Source organism: Pectinophora gossypiella, chromosome 8 (genome assembly GCF_024362695.1).
Source record: "Pectinophora gossypiella chromosome 8, ilPecGoss1.1, whole genome shotgun sequence".
NCBI lineage: Eukaryota > Metazoa > Arthropoda > Insecta > Lepidoptera > Gelechiidae > Pectinophora > Pectinophora gossypiella.
The window spans coordinates 8,947,995-8,962,278 of record NC_065411.1 but is presented as its reverse complement, the minus strand read 5'-3'; the positions used below and the strand labels follow the sequence as shown (position 1 = coordinate 8,962,278).

General features: G+C 35.7%; 4 protein-coding genes across 5 annotated transcripts; 2 read left to right on the top strand and 2 right to left on the bottom strand.

Moving 5' to 3' along the window:
* Positions 1 to 68: 68 nt before the first annotated feature.
* Positions 69 to 4,435, bottom strand: LOC126368742 (probable enoyl-CoA hydratase, mitochondrial). The gene is made up of 6 exons (XM_050012882.1): positions 4,176 to 4,435; positions 2,773 to 2,949; positions 2,104 to 2,252; positions 1,077 to 1,281; positions 623 to 810; positions 69 to 320 (listed from the first exon to the last, which is right to left on the bottom strand). The coding sequence occupies exons 1-6, from the start codon at positions 4,279 to 4,281 to the stop codon at positions 255 to 257; spliced, it is 891 nt and encodes a 296-aa protein (XP_049868839.1). The 5' UTR covers positions 4,282 to 4,435; the 3' UTR covers positions 69 to 254.
* On the top strand, positions 3,745 to 6,099 carry LOC126368752 (cancer-related nucleoside-triphosphatase homolog). 2 transcript variants are annotated; one of them, XM_050012898.1, is made up of 4 exons: positions 3,745 to 3,919; positions 5,037 to 5,290; positions 5,538 to 5,732; positions 5,897 to 6,099. In XM_050012898.1, exons 1-4 carry the CDS (start codon positions 3,877 to 3,879, stop codon positions 5,966 to 5,968), a joined length of 564 nt encoding a protein of 187 aa, XP_049868855.1. In that variant the 5' UTR covers positions 3,745 to 3,876; the 3' UTR covers positions 5,969 to 6,099. The 2 variants fall into 2 exon arrangements, with proteins under 2 accessions (XP_049868855.1, XP_049868854.1); XM_050012897.1 differs by lacking the exon at positions 3,745 to 3,919 and adding an exon at positions 4,781 to 4,926.
* A 105-nt stretch (positions 6,100 to 6,204) lies between these two features.
* LOC126368716 (leucine-rich repeat and death domain-containing protein 1-like) lies at positions 6,205 to 9,832 on the bottom strand. The gene is made up of 3 exons (XM_050012847.1): positions 8,608 to 9,832; positions 8,267 to 8,361; positions 6,205 to 7,985 (listed from the first exon to the last, which is right to left on the bottom strand). The coding sequence occupies exons 1-3, from the start codon at positions 9,678 to 9,680 to the stop codon at positions 7,690 to 7,692; spliced, it is 1,464 nt and encodes a 487-aa protein (XP_049868804.1). The 5' UTR covers positions 9,681 to 9,832; the 3' UTR covers positions 6,205 to 7,689.
* Positions 9,833 to 10,729: 897 nt separating this feature from the next.
* On the top strand, positions 10,730 to 13,033 carry LOC126368751 (uncharacterized). Its single transcript, XM_050012896.1, has 4 exons — positions 10,730 to 11,085; positions 11,452 to 11,570; positions 12,019 to 12,173; positions 12,782 to 13,033. Exons 1-4 carry the CDS (start codon positions 10,947 to 10,949, stop codon positions 12,951 to 12,953), a joined length of 585 nt encoding a protein of 194 aa, XP_049868853.1. The 5' UTR covers positions 10,730 to 10,946; the 3' UTR covers positions 12,954 to 13,033.
* Positions 13,034 to 14,284: the final 1,251 nt, after the last annotated feature.

Sequence of the window (14,284 nt, the reverse complement as noted above, 5' to 3'; positions counted from 1 at the left end):
TAAGAAGGGATCCTACAGTAAATATTAGTAGTAATAATAGTAGATTTTTAATAGCATACACAAAACGATTTGCAATGCCATAAAATTATTTTATTTAAAAAAGGCACTTTCTATGTACTATAAAATATATTGTTTAGATTTGTATATTTTGTGTGTATATTTTTACAAAATTCGATAACAGAAGGAATTACACTTATTAAAATCTACATGATTTACAATATAACAATCTTATAAAAATGCATTAGTTTGATTTTCTATTCATTCTTGAAGTTGGGAGCTCTCTTCTCAATGAATGCAGTCATACCTTCCTTGCGGTCCTCCTGAAATCAAAGCGATCACAAGTTTAAAACATTGGTAATTACTTTTTCTGATTCTTTGCAATGGTATTGGAATGTTCAGTTTCTCATTAAAACCCAAGATAAATACATTTTAAAATAATTTAGGTGAACGGATGGCTCGGCTTAACCATGATAGGCTGAACTTTTATTTTCAACTGTGTAAAATAATTAATGCTCTTACATGTTCCGGATAAGTTTTATCCCCAAATCTTGCATGAAACACGTAATGGAAGCACGGTATCTTAAATAAATAAGGCCCCAAAATGTTTGTGCTGCCAACTTACCGTAGCAAAAGTACCGTAGAAGAGCGACTTCTCATACGAAAGGCCGGCCTTAAGCGTGGTTTCGTACGCCTGGTTTACGGCTTCCTTGGCCATCTTGACGATAAGTGGCGAGTGGCTGCCGATCCTCTCAGCTAATTTGATGGTCTCTTCTAGAAGCTTCTCCGCCGGGAACACGCGGGCGACCAGACCTGGTTGTGGAAACATGTTAGTTAAATTACTCTCATAACCCTTATACTATACAAGAGACTGATCGTGAATGCTAATACAATAAACTTTATTTCAGACAACACAGGGTTTATATCACGAGTGTGGGCAGCCTATTCCACTATCTATTATTCACATTATTTGAATTCGTGCTTTCGCGTTGCCAATTAAGGCGTGGTACAATGTTTACGCGATAATCTTAATCATCAGAGAACACTGAAACTCTTGAAGCATCAATATACACACTTACCCATCTTCTCAGCCTCGTTAGCATCAATGAAGCTGCCAGTGAGTACGATCTCCATGGCCTTGGACTTGCCGACGTAGCGCGGCAGGCGCTGGGTGCCGCCGGCGCCGGGGATTGTCCCGATGTTGATCTCCGGCTGGCCGAACTTAGCCTTGTCGCCGGCGTAGATGATGTCGCACAGCATGGCAAGCTCGCAACCGCCGCCAAGCTGTTGGGGGGGACATTGTGACTAATGAAATCAAATCAATCAATCGTGATTGTGATACTGTCAATACTACAGAACATAGATCGATCTCATGGTCAATACGAGTACCTACGGACCGTGTTTAGGTTAGGGTTATGACTATGACAAATGCATGGACCACCGAATGTTATACGATTTTTCCATAAGTATGCATTGAGACAAAAAGTTCGGAAGAAACAGATAGAAAAATTCAGTTTGACTATTTGTTGCACTTGATCATAGGGTGCTATAATGGCGAGACTGTTGAGAACCCCGAATGACCCGTTCTTGCCCCTTAAAAAACATCTTTGTTGTTGTTATATTGTTCTTACATTTCTTCTATATTTCTATACTATCGTAGTACTTTAACCACTTTAAGGTGCTGGCTATTTCTTCGAACATCGGAAGTCTATATCATTACCATGAACGAAAATATATACATACATACGTAAACTCACGCCTATTTCCCACCGGGGTAAGCACAGATTATGGGATTCCATTTGCTTCGATCCGGACTCACTTCAATCGTTTCATACACGCACGCCGGTTCAGAGCAGAAGGTCAATACGCAAAAATATCTTAGAATATTTTGTCTTTTTGCAAATATCCAGTTAGAACTTGTGTAAAAAAAAAATGTTTGTAATTACACCAAAGATTCCAGATGAGATTGTGTTTGATTATCTATCTAATGATGAAACAGTTGACATCCCAGGGAAGCCAGTTCCGCTTGCTCCTTAAATTCTAATACCTGTATCCTACTACTGTAGCACTTTAACCACATAAGGGTGCTACAATATTAGAACTTACAGCGAAGCCATTGACGGCGGCGATGACGGGCTTCCCGCAGCGAGACACGTCCTCCCACTCCTTGAGGAAGCCTCCGCGCTGGTTGCTGCTGTATGTGTTGTTCTGCATCTCTTTGATGTCAGCGCCCGCTGCGAACGCCTTCTCGTTGCCTGGAAAATGTTGAAGTTTGAGTTAGGTTTCCTTGAGAGTCAGAACTATCTATATTATGTATATAAACGCGAAAGTTTACTCACTCACTGACTGATTCACTTATTGCGAAATCTTAGAAACTACAAATGCTAGCTTAAATTTTGGGTTCCTTTTAGAATGTAAGTGCTCACTTAGATGGGATTTTGTGAAATTCAACCCCTAGGGGGGGCAAAGTTTGTATGAAACTTCTATAGTTTTAATAGTAGGGTTTTACGCAAATGAAGATGTGGGTAACAGCCTAACAGCTAGTAAGATATAAGTTGAGAAACTCATGAATCTGTATTTGAAGTTGAAGTATTTGTGTTATAATTTTGTTAATTGCAGGTATCTTGTGTGAATGTGGAGTGTACGTAAAGAAGTTTTCTTCATATGAATTTATTAAATCGGTTATAACGCGCCTAACGCGTTATTATTTACTTTGTAGGGTTTTTTCTTGTAAAGAAATGTCCTCCAGTTTTTTGTTTAGTACCCACTACCCACCAGTGATAATAATGGCTGCAATGGAGTCATCAGCGTCAAAGTCAACGACCGCCTTGCCCAGTTCAACGAACAGAGGCTTGCAAAGCGCGTTCAGGGCCTTAGGCCTGTTCAACTGGATCAGGCCTACATTCTTCTTTGTGCCCACTACGTCGATTTTAATGTTCTCGTATGATGGAGCTGTGGAGAAACAGTATCATATAAGGTTGAAAAGGCATTGGATGAAGTTGGAGAGGGTCTTGTAGCAAATTGCCCAGGTCAAAATCATGCAGCCGACTTGAGACTGGGTAGTAATTGGTGTTGCAAGGAACGGTATATCAGTGGTCGGGACCCAGCGTGAGTTTTATAAATTGCTAATTTAAAAGCGTTCTTAGGCGGGTCCGTGGGTCCACAAGTTTCCAGCATTTTAATTTTCATTCCAAGGTTGCATCCTTTGTATTGTTATACCAACTTGGCAGAAAAGATGAATTAAATATGTATGTGTTTATGTAAACAGCAATGTAAAGAGTATTAGTTAGTTATTGAACTAACATTTGTTTTATAATATTGATGATTGCTTAAATTAATTATTTATTCAGACTTATTATTTTATGTAACAAATGAAGCATTTTACAGCATAAACGATTAATAAAAGAAAAATAACATGTCACTGCATAGTAAATAATAGATAAGATAGCAATAAGAATTTAGGCATGATTGTCTGTCAAGGTCACACACACACAGGCAGTTAGCAACAGAGATAATGGCTTCTCAATTGTGGGTGTGTGTGAGTGAATGGTTATTTAATTTATATTCATATGACTAGGCCTTTTTTCTGTAAGAACAAATGCATAGTGAATATTAACTTGCTTTGTTACAATTAAGTAGGTAATGCAGTTCCATTTTCAAACTCAAACACTGACATTAAAGAATAATAAAAAAAAAATTAAGACTTAATAAAAAAGATTTAACTCTTTATTTTTAGATTTAAGAGTTTATTTACACTACACACCCCATTTTTATCTACCACACCTGTAAAACACACGCCATACCTATCACATCGAAAAATACATTAGCCACTTGTTATTTAGCCCTTGAAACCTACTGTACTCTTGACAAGTTCCAGGGATGATGAGGTCTGGCATTAACCTCATACACCACACAAGAATAGGTAACTACCTATCTATGCCTAAGACGAAAATATTTACAGTTTTCAACGTAATTGAAAGTTAAAATAGATTTAATTCAAAATATAGGTAGGTACATAAGCATAATTATAATGTTTGCATTGCAGTATTTGCAGTAGATAAGTACAGTAAGAACTTTTAAAATATTTTTTAATTATTTTTCTACGAGTTGCAAATGATGAAATTGTGTTAATAATTACTATCAATTTAAAGCTATTCTATTGCTTTGCTGCGACTTACCTGCGCTGTAGAACTTAACGAAACCGGTATTTGGAAGAGCCACTCGGGCAGTGCTGAGAACATTCTTGCCTAGCAAAAGACGAGTTACAACGCCTACTGAAGCCATTTTTATATTTTTTGTCTACCCTGCTACCTCCCTTACTCAATACAGAACAAAAAATTAAATGATAAGTGTATAAACCGGCGAAAATAACTCTCGTGAACTTTGATACCGTGTTGATAAAGAAAGAGTTGATAAGAAAAATAAAATACTTAACTTGACAACTTTAAAACTCTGTTGATTGTTGAAACGCGAATCTTATGGAATACCTATTGAATTTTGTAGGTTTATAGCAAGTTGACATTTAGAGTGCGTTTTGATTTTGTTTTTTCCGATGTTAAAATCATATAGCTGTAACAATGACTTTTATCGACAATAAGAACATTAAATATTGATTTTATTCTAAAAATATTTATGAAAAGTACTTATTAATGTTTATATATATGGTTTTATCTTCAAATTGAGATCTTTTGAAATAATATACTGAGAGTTTATTATTTCGCTAATATAAGGGTAATAAACAAACGCATTAAGAACGTAATATTTGTCAAACTAAAATTATTTGTATACGTTCTGATGTGATAGTGATATACAAATTGTGAAATATTTCTGTATTTTACATTAATTACTGAAGATATAGTAATAAAATTAAAGGAAAAACTGATATGGCAACAGCTCACTTTAAGTTCTTCATACTTACCGGCGAACCTGGTTAGGTATCCATTGTAGAAATCAGTAAAACCGATAATGATTGTTAACTTACCTTTTCAACCTGTTGGTGATAAATTGTGATAATAATCAGATGGAACAAAATGTTTCAGGCGTTGGGAAGACCACATTAACTAAGAAATTAACAGAATATGTGAACGAGAAGATAGTTAAAACGTCAGGCTTTTACACAGAAGAGGTTAGAAAGAACCATGTAAGGGAAGGTTTTGATGTAGTCAGCTTAGACGGAAAGAGAGGACGATTGGCAAGAGACATGAGCCTCCTGGGTCCCGTTAAGTATAAAGTTGGCAAATATGGTGTCCTGATTCAAGAATTCGAAAGTGTTGCCCTTCCTACTCTAGTGCAGGTTGAGTTTTTGTTTTTTTTTATGCACAATAAGTTAAATTTATTACAAGCTTTTGTTTTTACTTTTTCTGGCTACTACCTATTATAATTACATGCACTTAAGACAATCCACATTTCAGCTAAGGCTATATTAATGAAGATGTTCATTATATTTAATTATCAGTATCATTGACAAGTTAACAATGAATGTTCAGTTTAGGTGATTTTTGAACAATAAAAATATACAAATGATTTCTTTTGCTTTTCAGACCGAAGACCCCTCACACTTGTTAGTTATAGATGAAATAGGTAAAATGGAGTTCTTCAGTGAGCCTTTTAAAAATAAAATAAAGGAAATATTTAGTCCTGCATCTGAGTGTGTTGTACTAGCTACAATTCCCGTGAGGAGGGGAGACGCCTTGATTGAATCTATAAGGAGTAATAGTAGAGCTAAAGTTTGGACAGTGAGTATGACAAGTTAAAATGTTTGAGTCAAATTAAAAAGTACTACTACAATATTAATTTTCATAAAAGTTAATATCTATATGCAATTTAGACATTATCAATTTTGAAAATCTGTATTATCTTGATTGTTTTTAATGATATTAACTACTTCTCTCTTTTACAGGTAACTAGGGAAAATAGAAACACAATTCACGAAGATATTTTAAAAGAAATGAAAAATGCAATTCAATTTTAGTTAATTATGCTTTATGTTTGTTATTTTAAATATAGGGTGCTACTTTCTTACATTTTATTTAACTTAATCTTTATCTTGTGGGGGCTGATAAATAATGTTATAAATTGTTATCTTTTATACAGTTGGATAAATAATTCATGCCTGTAGTCCCTACCAGTCATGAGACAGCCACAAGTCACTAGAAACCAACTTGAATCTACACTTGGTATTGAAGACCATCAATAAAAAAAGCATAATAATATTTTAATATTTTTATTAATAAATCTATAACTAGAAACTAACAAGACACAATATGCTGTCATAAAAATGAAAGAAACAATAAGCTCTTTACATAAACAGCCATGCAATGATTACGAAAGTTATAAAGTAGGTAAATGTAAGAAAAATATTATATACACCAATGTTACAATAATCAATCAAATATACATTATCAATGCAACAAAATGCAAGTAAACTGATCAATTTAATACAATAAATGGCACAAAAATTATAAAATATTTTTGATATTACACATAGAAAGTGCCTTCTTCTTTTTTTAAAAGGGGGCAGAAAGCACAGCATTACCGTCAAAATAAAAGTAAAGAAAAAGAGAAACCGCCTGTTTTTCGGGTATTATTTTTTTGAAAAATAATACCAAAGGTAAAACATCTTTATATCCAAGTTTCCTGAATGTTATTAGTTGCAGGGTCGATTGGCGTTACTGTATTTATTAAAACAAAAAGACAGAAATAAATTATTACATTTGCGACTCCCTGTTTTGTAACATATGAATTTTCAATATCAAATATGATTAGGTATACAACATGCGTTAGCTATTTTACTTATGATTGCGATTAAAGTATAATTTCTAACTTGAGGTCGTTTGTAATAATAATTGGTTACTTTCTGAATGGTGAATTATCAATGTACTATTTTAAGGTACCTTAATTTGCATATTAAATAATTGATACCTACTTAGTTCATCAGTCTTGTCATTATTAATATAATTGTATAAGGCATTTTTTATGTAGATATTTCTAAATAGTGTTCTAAATTCTAATGTAGGTTGCCTGGAAGAGATTGCTACCTTAGCAATAAGGCAGCCTGTTGTACTACAAATTTAATTATAATACTAATGTATTTTTAATGTGATTTAACTGCAATAAAGAGATTTTGTATTGTATTGTATATGATTTCAATAGCCTAGAAATGAAACATGTAAATATAGCTGCTTTGCTGAATACCAGATATCTGGCTGAATATTGAATTTTTTGCTGCCTCTTAATGCAGATAAATTGGTTGTTATGGATTAAATAAAGTGCATCTATTATTGAATCCTATTAATATCATTACTGGTATTTTTTAAAGAGAAGCCTGTGACCCTCTAGAAGGTTTGTAAGATTTTAGGAGCTAGTAGTCAGTGTAATGTATTCACACATTATGGATCACCTAGTTACTATATCATCATAATATAGTGTCCCTAAATTTTACATGTAGGTATACTTCTAAATTCATATGTTATCCACAGTTGGTATAGGGAGGGGGTCTACTGGATAGTTGTTGAATATCAGGTTCATCTCTAGTATTGTCATTGAGAATCAATGGATTCATTCTATGTGTTGTGCAGTGTACCTATTCTAAAGCTGAATTTTAGGGCGTGTCCATATTGGTGAACATGGTTATGGACCTCTATCAACTTGGTGCATTCTCTATCTCCATACGACACTTAGTTCTTGCTTCTTTTACTTTACGTGCAGAAACCAACTGTCATCATCAGAATTATCATCAAACTGTCCTTCTACTGGCACCCAAGGTTTTGGATTGCACATTTTTTCATATTGCACTTTTTGTGCCACAGGTATAGTATGCAAATCAATGGGACAGAAGTTTCCTTCTTGCATCTTGCGTTCTATATAGTAGTGCCATGGCGATTTGTCAACTGACACTTTAGGGAAGTATCTAGGTACCCAGTAGTCATCGGAGTCCCAATCTTCAGGAGAACTTACTATTTCATTAGAGGTTGTTGGTGCATTTTGTCCTGTAAATACAAAACTAATAAGGCTACGAATAAATATTATTATTTATTAATATTATGAATAAATATTATTATTTATTAATATTATTAATAAATATAGGCTGTCTTGATTTATGCCTTATTACTACGAATAAATAATAATATTTATTAATTATTATTTATTCATAGTAATAAGGCATAAATCAAGATGGCGAAAATTAGTTTATTTTGGACAAACTACAACATACATACACATTTACTTACACAATATGCGGTGAAAATGAAATGATATAATATTTACTTACTATTAATTTCTATGTTGTTCATGTATGCAATAAGTTCTTCATCATCTGTGGTACCTGACGAATGTTCACTTTCACACTGTTCCATCTGTATTTTCCTAGGAAAAAGATATTTAGGTATAAGTTATGTATGTTATGCCATATAAAACCAATATTTATTAATACTCATATCTGATGTAGGTGTGAAACAAGTTACAACTACTATATTGTATCAGATTTAGATTATAGAAATAATAAAATAAATTTAGTTTATTGGCTATACAGCATGCTTATAATGGAATTTGTGGCTACCAAACTCCTTGTACTGTGAGAGAGTAGGGAAGCCATTGTATTAAGTCATTTACCTTCCATCAAGTCGCTCAGGCATACTCAACCGCAATTTCTCTTTTTTTGCTAAATATTCCCTATCACCAGGCTCAACAAAGTAATTCTGGGCTAGATCCACTTCTGCTATCTGTTTCACTTCTTTCTCCACTTCACAGAGGCTGTTGTCATACAAATCCAAGATTCTCAAGTTTGGCAAACTACATAAACCTTCAGGAAGCATGCACAGTTGGTTGCAGTCCAACCCAAGACACCAGACTTTTTTTAACTTCACCATATCATCAGGCAAATACAATATGTTATTACATGACAATATACAAATTTCAAGATTCTCTAAATTGCAGAAATTATTAGGCAAGCTATTTATATTATTATTTGATAGATTTATTTCAACTAAATTCTTGTACATATCTATGTTAGAGTGTATAGTATATATATTTGTATTGCTTAGGTTCAGTCTTTCTACATCACAGCATTGGTCCAAGCCCGGACAGGGTATATGATCAAGGTGATTGCAAAACAAAGTAGTCAAATCTGGTATTCCAGCTATGATAGACTTTGCTTTTGGAAAAGTTCCAAGTAACTCCAAAGAGTTTTTAAGTCTACAGTTGTATATGACAACATGAGTGACATGGACTTTGTACTGCAGTAATTCTTGAAAATATTCATTTTGTAATGTACTTGTTATTTTTATATTATCATTAAGATATAGTTTATCTAGCTTTCTTGGACATTCACTCCACACCCAGTTAGGTGGACCAAATAGTTGATTATGTGATAAGTTTAGTTCTTCTATAGTGTGGCAAAAGTTGGGTAGTTCGTCAAAGCACTGAATGCTATTATGTGAAATATCTAAAAACTTTATATGGGCTAATTTCAGCACAGCCTTGGGGATAGTCATCAGATCGTTATGTGAAAGATTCAAATCAGTCAGATTTAGCGGGAACACCGCACTTTCATTAAAGTTTACGATGCTTCTTTTGCTTAGATCTAAAGAGCTAAGATTATGTGGCGATTCTATCTTAATCTCTTTAACTATTCCGTTCTGCCCACCGTTCTTATTTTTCTCATATCTACCCTTTCCTTTCTCCATAGGGTTGTTAATTAGTTTTACGGCACTTTTAATAAATTAATGGTACAAAATAACAAATTATAAGATTCACAAATGAATTCTCGTCGTCTCGTGGTAGTGTTTAAGTTTGTGTGGGTTTAACGTTGACGCTGTTTGACGAAAAATCGAACAATATGACGTCATATTGACAGTGTCACATTTTTTTTTCCATTTCACCCAATGAAACCTCAAGCTAAGATTCGAAGACCTTGCAGCCTAGTTTTTAAGTTGACAGTGACATGACAGACGTAGCACATGAATGATTTTGATACGTGGGTGGGATACAAGGACCAACTTGGTCTTTGGTGGATAGGCTAGGGGCGACAATGCGTGCATCCTTATCTAAACTTAGATATATATGACCATGACATCTTCAATCAATACCAGTTAGAGAGTGGATCACGCAGCCAAATGATAATATTAAGTATATTATTAATTAGTTTCGCCCGTATCCTTAGCAAGCAGAGCTTACAAGTCATCAATACATACTAGATAAATATCCGGCAGCCACTCCAATATTCGTCCCAAGATGAATACGATAAACCGCATGATGATTGGTTTGCGCGTACCTTCGTTCGTAGGAACAAAGTTATTCCTACAAAAATAACAGCAGAAACGGACCACAGAAAGTCACTCTTAAAAAGTCTAATACAAGCGGAGTGACTGCATAACATGTGTGTTGCATACTCATGTGGTTTTTCACCTGAGGATCTGAAGTCAGAGTTGGAAACAATGATTACTAATTATGCTAATATTCGTAGTTTTTCGTGTGAGTAATCACTTAATTACTCACCCATACCCTATACCATGGTCTTTAGAACTCTAAACTTATTGCGAACTCTATAATTATTATCTTATTGAGAATTATAAAATAAATAAAGAACTTTGCTTGCCTGACGCCTAATACATTCATACTAGCAATTAATTTGTTTAAAGTAAAAGCATTGCATATTCTGCCTTTCCATTTATGAGGTAATGAGAAGAATGACTTATTAGAAATTAGTAATAACACGATGGTAACAAAAATCACTCATAGTAAAGTGGTGAAACGGCGATATTTACCTATACGTACTGTTTGGGTTGCTAGTTTACAAACTGTTTCTCTCGGCTTCGTGATGCAACAACCGGTTAGGTTGTTGTAACAACACAGGGTTATATATTTTGTAAACTTCTGAAAAACGGTAGTAAAATCAACAACGGTCTTTCTAACCTTAGGTCTAAGGCGACCAGGCGCCTCCACTTTGCAATATGGTTTCACAAAACGATTTATTAGTAAAATGTGTGTTCACAATAGCCCTTATAACAATTGTAAACGGAGGCAAAAACTCCGATGAGTACAATAAGCCTGATATTGCTAGAGTAGGAAAAACGAGGAGATCGAAAATGAGTAAGTTGGTTTACTGATAATAATAATATATAATAGACTATTTAGAAGATAGGAATGGAACCAAATGGCAGCCAAATTACTAAAACTGAAATTATCTTTGCATATAGGTACCTACGTTCTTTTAAAAATGTCGAGGGCCCTGTGCTGAGGTTTTTACTTACAAGTTGTGAGATATTGCAGAAATTTTAGGCGGATGAGACGTTTGACATAAAATATAAGTAATTACGTTTAATTAACGACTCGTGTACCGTCGTCTGTTACTAACTGAATAAAGATATGTTTGAGTTTGTATTTAAATTTTTACTTTAAGTATATGGGTTGTACTAAATTGCCTCCTTGTGTTAATTCATGTATTTGTATGTACAGCTCAAAAAACTGCTGTCGGTACGTTATCAAACGTGATAACGCAGATACAGAATTTGCCGACTATGGACCTGGGCAGGAAGTTTCGGACTCCTTGCAAGACTGGTAATCGATGTGGCAAGGTCAGTGTGATAATATAATAAAGAGTAATAAGATGTCATACCTACAACACACCATAACACATAACATAATGATATTAAATATTAATGTGTGTATATTTTAATGTTATAAATGTATATGTGTGTCGTAGGTTTTACCTGAATAAACTTTTTTTTATTATTATTATTAACTGTGATTGGTGAGACATCAAAGAGTGCAACAGAAGCATAATATAGGCTTCGCCTGGGTACTTACTATGCCCTATCTTCATTTTACCTTGGGGAAATGCGGATTGTGATTAATCATTTATTGGTCCTCGAGGCAAACGCAGGGCAGAGAAAAAACTTTATCAAACGTATCGATAATTGCTTTGTATGTCAATATCGCATCTACTCATAAAGAAGTAACTTAACGAAAATATGTTGTAAGCGGGGTTACCTATTTTTTGAGTTTAACCGGCTATGATTCCAGGTGATCAAACGGCTGATGGTCCCGAAGTTAGCGCAGTTGGAGAACACTATAATGGGCATCATGAAGGACCTTGCGAAGATGCCGCCAGGGTCCCGCCTCCCAGACAAGTTCACCAAGACTGAACCCATCAAACTTCTTCTGGACCAGAACTATAAGTAAATAATCCATCTTTTTCTACATAAACAGTATAACTTGAACATCATACGGAGCAGAGTTCAATGAACCAAGGGGTGTAAGTCAGCTGTACTCACTCTCCAAAGTAAATCATCATCATTATTCTTACGAGCTTTCACCCACCTCTTTCCACTGCAGCAGCAGCTAACATTTTTTTTTTTGGTTACGAAGGGGAAATCCTCATGGATACCTCGTCACCCGGGGGAGCGACGAGGTTATGTCGGACTCTTACCGACTAAAACCCCTCCGATGGCCTTCTGCTGCGCATGTCGGGAAGCTCCGGGATCTCTAACGAACGCACCGGTGCTTCCCTCGCGCCTGCTATAAAAAGCGCGTCCCGGGGTAGGTCCCCACCCCTACGCCATCCCAGTTTTACGGCAATGCGAGGCCATGTCACATTGCCGTCCCTCCCGGAGACCGTATGAAGAGCGGCTCGGGCCCCCGCCCTTACCACTCACGGTCTCCAGTGTCCCCTTTCAGTCGCCTTTTACGACAGGCAGGGGGTACCGTAGCCCTATTCTTGCGCCCGGAACTACAGGGCGGGGCAGCAGCTAACCTAACTTAACCTAACATCTCTTTTTGTTCTCAGGGAAGACGTGTGCATGGATAAACTAGAGTCGTGCCTGAAGGAAGACAAGCGGCGCAAGCGCATTCTAAAGAAACTTTTCTTCAAGAAATACAATGCACTGCGGCAAGAGCTGATCGGATATGGGGGGCGGCGGCTGTGGGGTGGAGAGGGCAATCTATTCTATAGGAGATAGTTTGTATGTAGTCGTAGGTTTAGGTATAATTGAATAAAAGTTAACGAATAAAAGGTACTTTTTATTTATCCAATGTCCAATGTATCACGATGCTACCAATAGGTACGTTTTATCAATATCAATAGGTCTGCGTTTTTTTTTAAATAAATTAAGCTTGCGTTTGCCTACAATCTCACCTGATGGTAAGTGACAATGCGTAGTCTAAGGTGGATCACGTTTACCTAGCAAATACCTATTTAGCCTTGAAGACTTCCAGATTATAACGAGTTGGAAAAACAGACGACGGCAGACAGCTCCAGTGCTTTGCTGTTCGCATCAGAAAGGAAGAGGCAAAACAGTGCGGATTGGACTAATAATAATAATAATATCCACAACATCAGGATGTATTTCCAATCCGCGGACGTCTAGTTGTCCGTAGATGGAATGGAGTGGGTGGAATTAACTCGTGAAGTTCCTGCGCACACTCACCGAAGTGTATAAACGTGTCTGAAAGTTTTTCTTCAGATTTTTCTCTTTAGTGGCTTTTTACGATTAGTAGTTCACGGGAAGGCGAGGAGTGTGGACATCCGCACGGGATAGCTGTCGAGTCTGATTTTGCATGTTTAAAATACTACTTTGAAATATGCACAATGAAGTAAATGGATAAAGAGATATTTACGTGCAGCACAAAGACAGTTTATCGCTGCATTTTATATTAAATATAAAGTAAAATCACCGGACACCGATGTTATAAATTTCAATACCGGTATTGAAAAAATCTGACAATAGACCAGGATCCCGGTATCTTTCTTTCGGCTGCTCTATTCGAAGTATAGACGAGTTGTTACTGTTGTGGTTTAGTCGATAATATTCCGCTTGTTCTTTGATACTAGGACCACACATTGGGACCACACTGACATACCTATATGTATATTCGTAGCTGTAATTTTACGTGTGTCATTCATTACACAACTATATTCATCATTTATTTATTTATTAAGGTACATACATTACAGTATGGCCCAATGCGCTGTATGACGAGAAAACAATATACAAACTAAAAACAACAAAAATAAACATTGTCGTCATCATGTCGTCCAAACCGTTTTCAGAGATGGTGGCTCCTAAATATAATACGTATATCCCGTGACTATATTAAAAAGGCTATATCATAAATTGTCCTTTCTGTGACTGTCCTTTGTTTGGTAAGGACTTTTCAGGCTTGAATCACCTGATTGTCCGAAAAAGTAAGATTCGGAGGGCACGTTAACCCGTTGGTCCCGGTTATTAGCCGTAAAAACACCTCCACCAACTCGCATTGGAGCAGCGTGGTGGAGTATGCTCCATACCTC

What these genes read in the sequence shown, in the direction of transcription:
- LOC126368742 (XM_050012882.1), bottom strand. Translation starts at nt 4,281, where the DNA reads ATGGCTTCAGTAGGCGTTGTAACTCGTCTTTTGCTAGGCAAGAATGTT. An exon ending in CCGCCGTCAATGGCTTCGCT is followed by an intron (nt 1,282 to 2,103) that starts GTAAGTTCTAAT and finishes CCCCCCCAACAG; the next exon opens with CTTGGCGGCGGTTGCGAGCT. An exon ending in TCTACGGTACTTTTGCTACG is followed by an intron (nt 321 to 622) that starts GTAAGTTGGCAG and finishes CTTTGATTTCAG; the next exon opens with GAGGACCGCAAGGAAGGTAT.
- LOC126368752 (XM_050012897.1), top strand. Translation starts at nt 4,881, where the DNA reads ATGGCAACAGCTCACTTTAAGTTCTTCATACTTACCGGCGAACCTG. An exon ending in CATACTTACCGGCGAACCTG is followed by an intron (nt 4,927 to 5,036) that starts GTTAGGTATCCA and finishes AAAATGTTTCAG; the next exon opens with GCGTTGGGAAGACCACATTA. An exon ending in CCCTTCCTACTCTAGTGCAG is followed by an intron (nt 5,291 to 5,537) that starts GTTGAGTTTTTG and finishes TTTGCTTTTCAG; the next exon opens with ACCGAAGACCCCTCACACTT.
- LOC126368716 (XM_050012847.1), bottom strand. Translation starts at nt 9,680, where the DNA reads ATGGAGAAAGGAAAGGGTAGATATGAGAAAAATAAGAACGGTGGGCAG. An exon ending in CCTGAGCGACTTGATGGAAG is followed by an intron (nt 8,362 to 8,607) that starts GTAAATGACTTA and finishes TCTTTTTCCTAG; the next exon opens with GAAAATACAGATGGAACAGT. An exon ending in GAACAACATAGAAATTAATA is followed by an intron (nt 7,986 to 8,266) that starts GTAAGTAAATAT and finishes TTGTATTTACAG; the next exon opens with GACAAAATGCACCAACAACC.
- LOC126368751 (XM_050012896.1), top strand. Translation starts at nt 10,947, where the DNA reads ATGGTTTCACAAAACGATTTATTAGTAAAATGTGTGTTCACAATAGCC. An exon ending in AACGAGGAGATCGAAAATGA is followed by an intron (nt 11,086 to 11,451) that starts GTAAGTTGGTTT and finishes TTGTATGTACAG; the next exon opens with CTCAAAAAACTGCTGTCGGT. An exon ending in CTTCTGGACCAGAACTATAA is followed by an intron (nt 12,174 to 12,781) that starts GTAAATAATCCA and finishes TTTTGTTCTCAG; the next exon opens with GGAAGACGTGTGCATGGATA.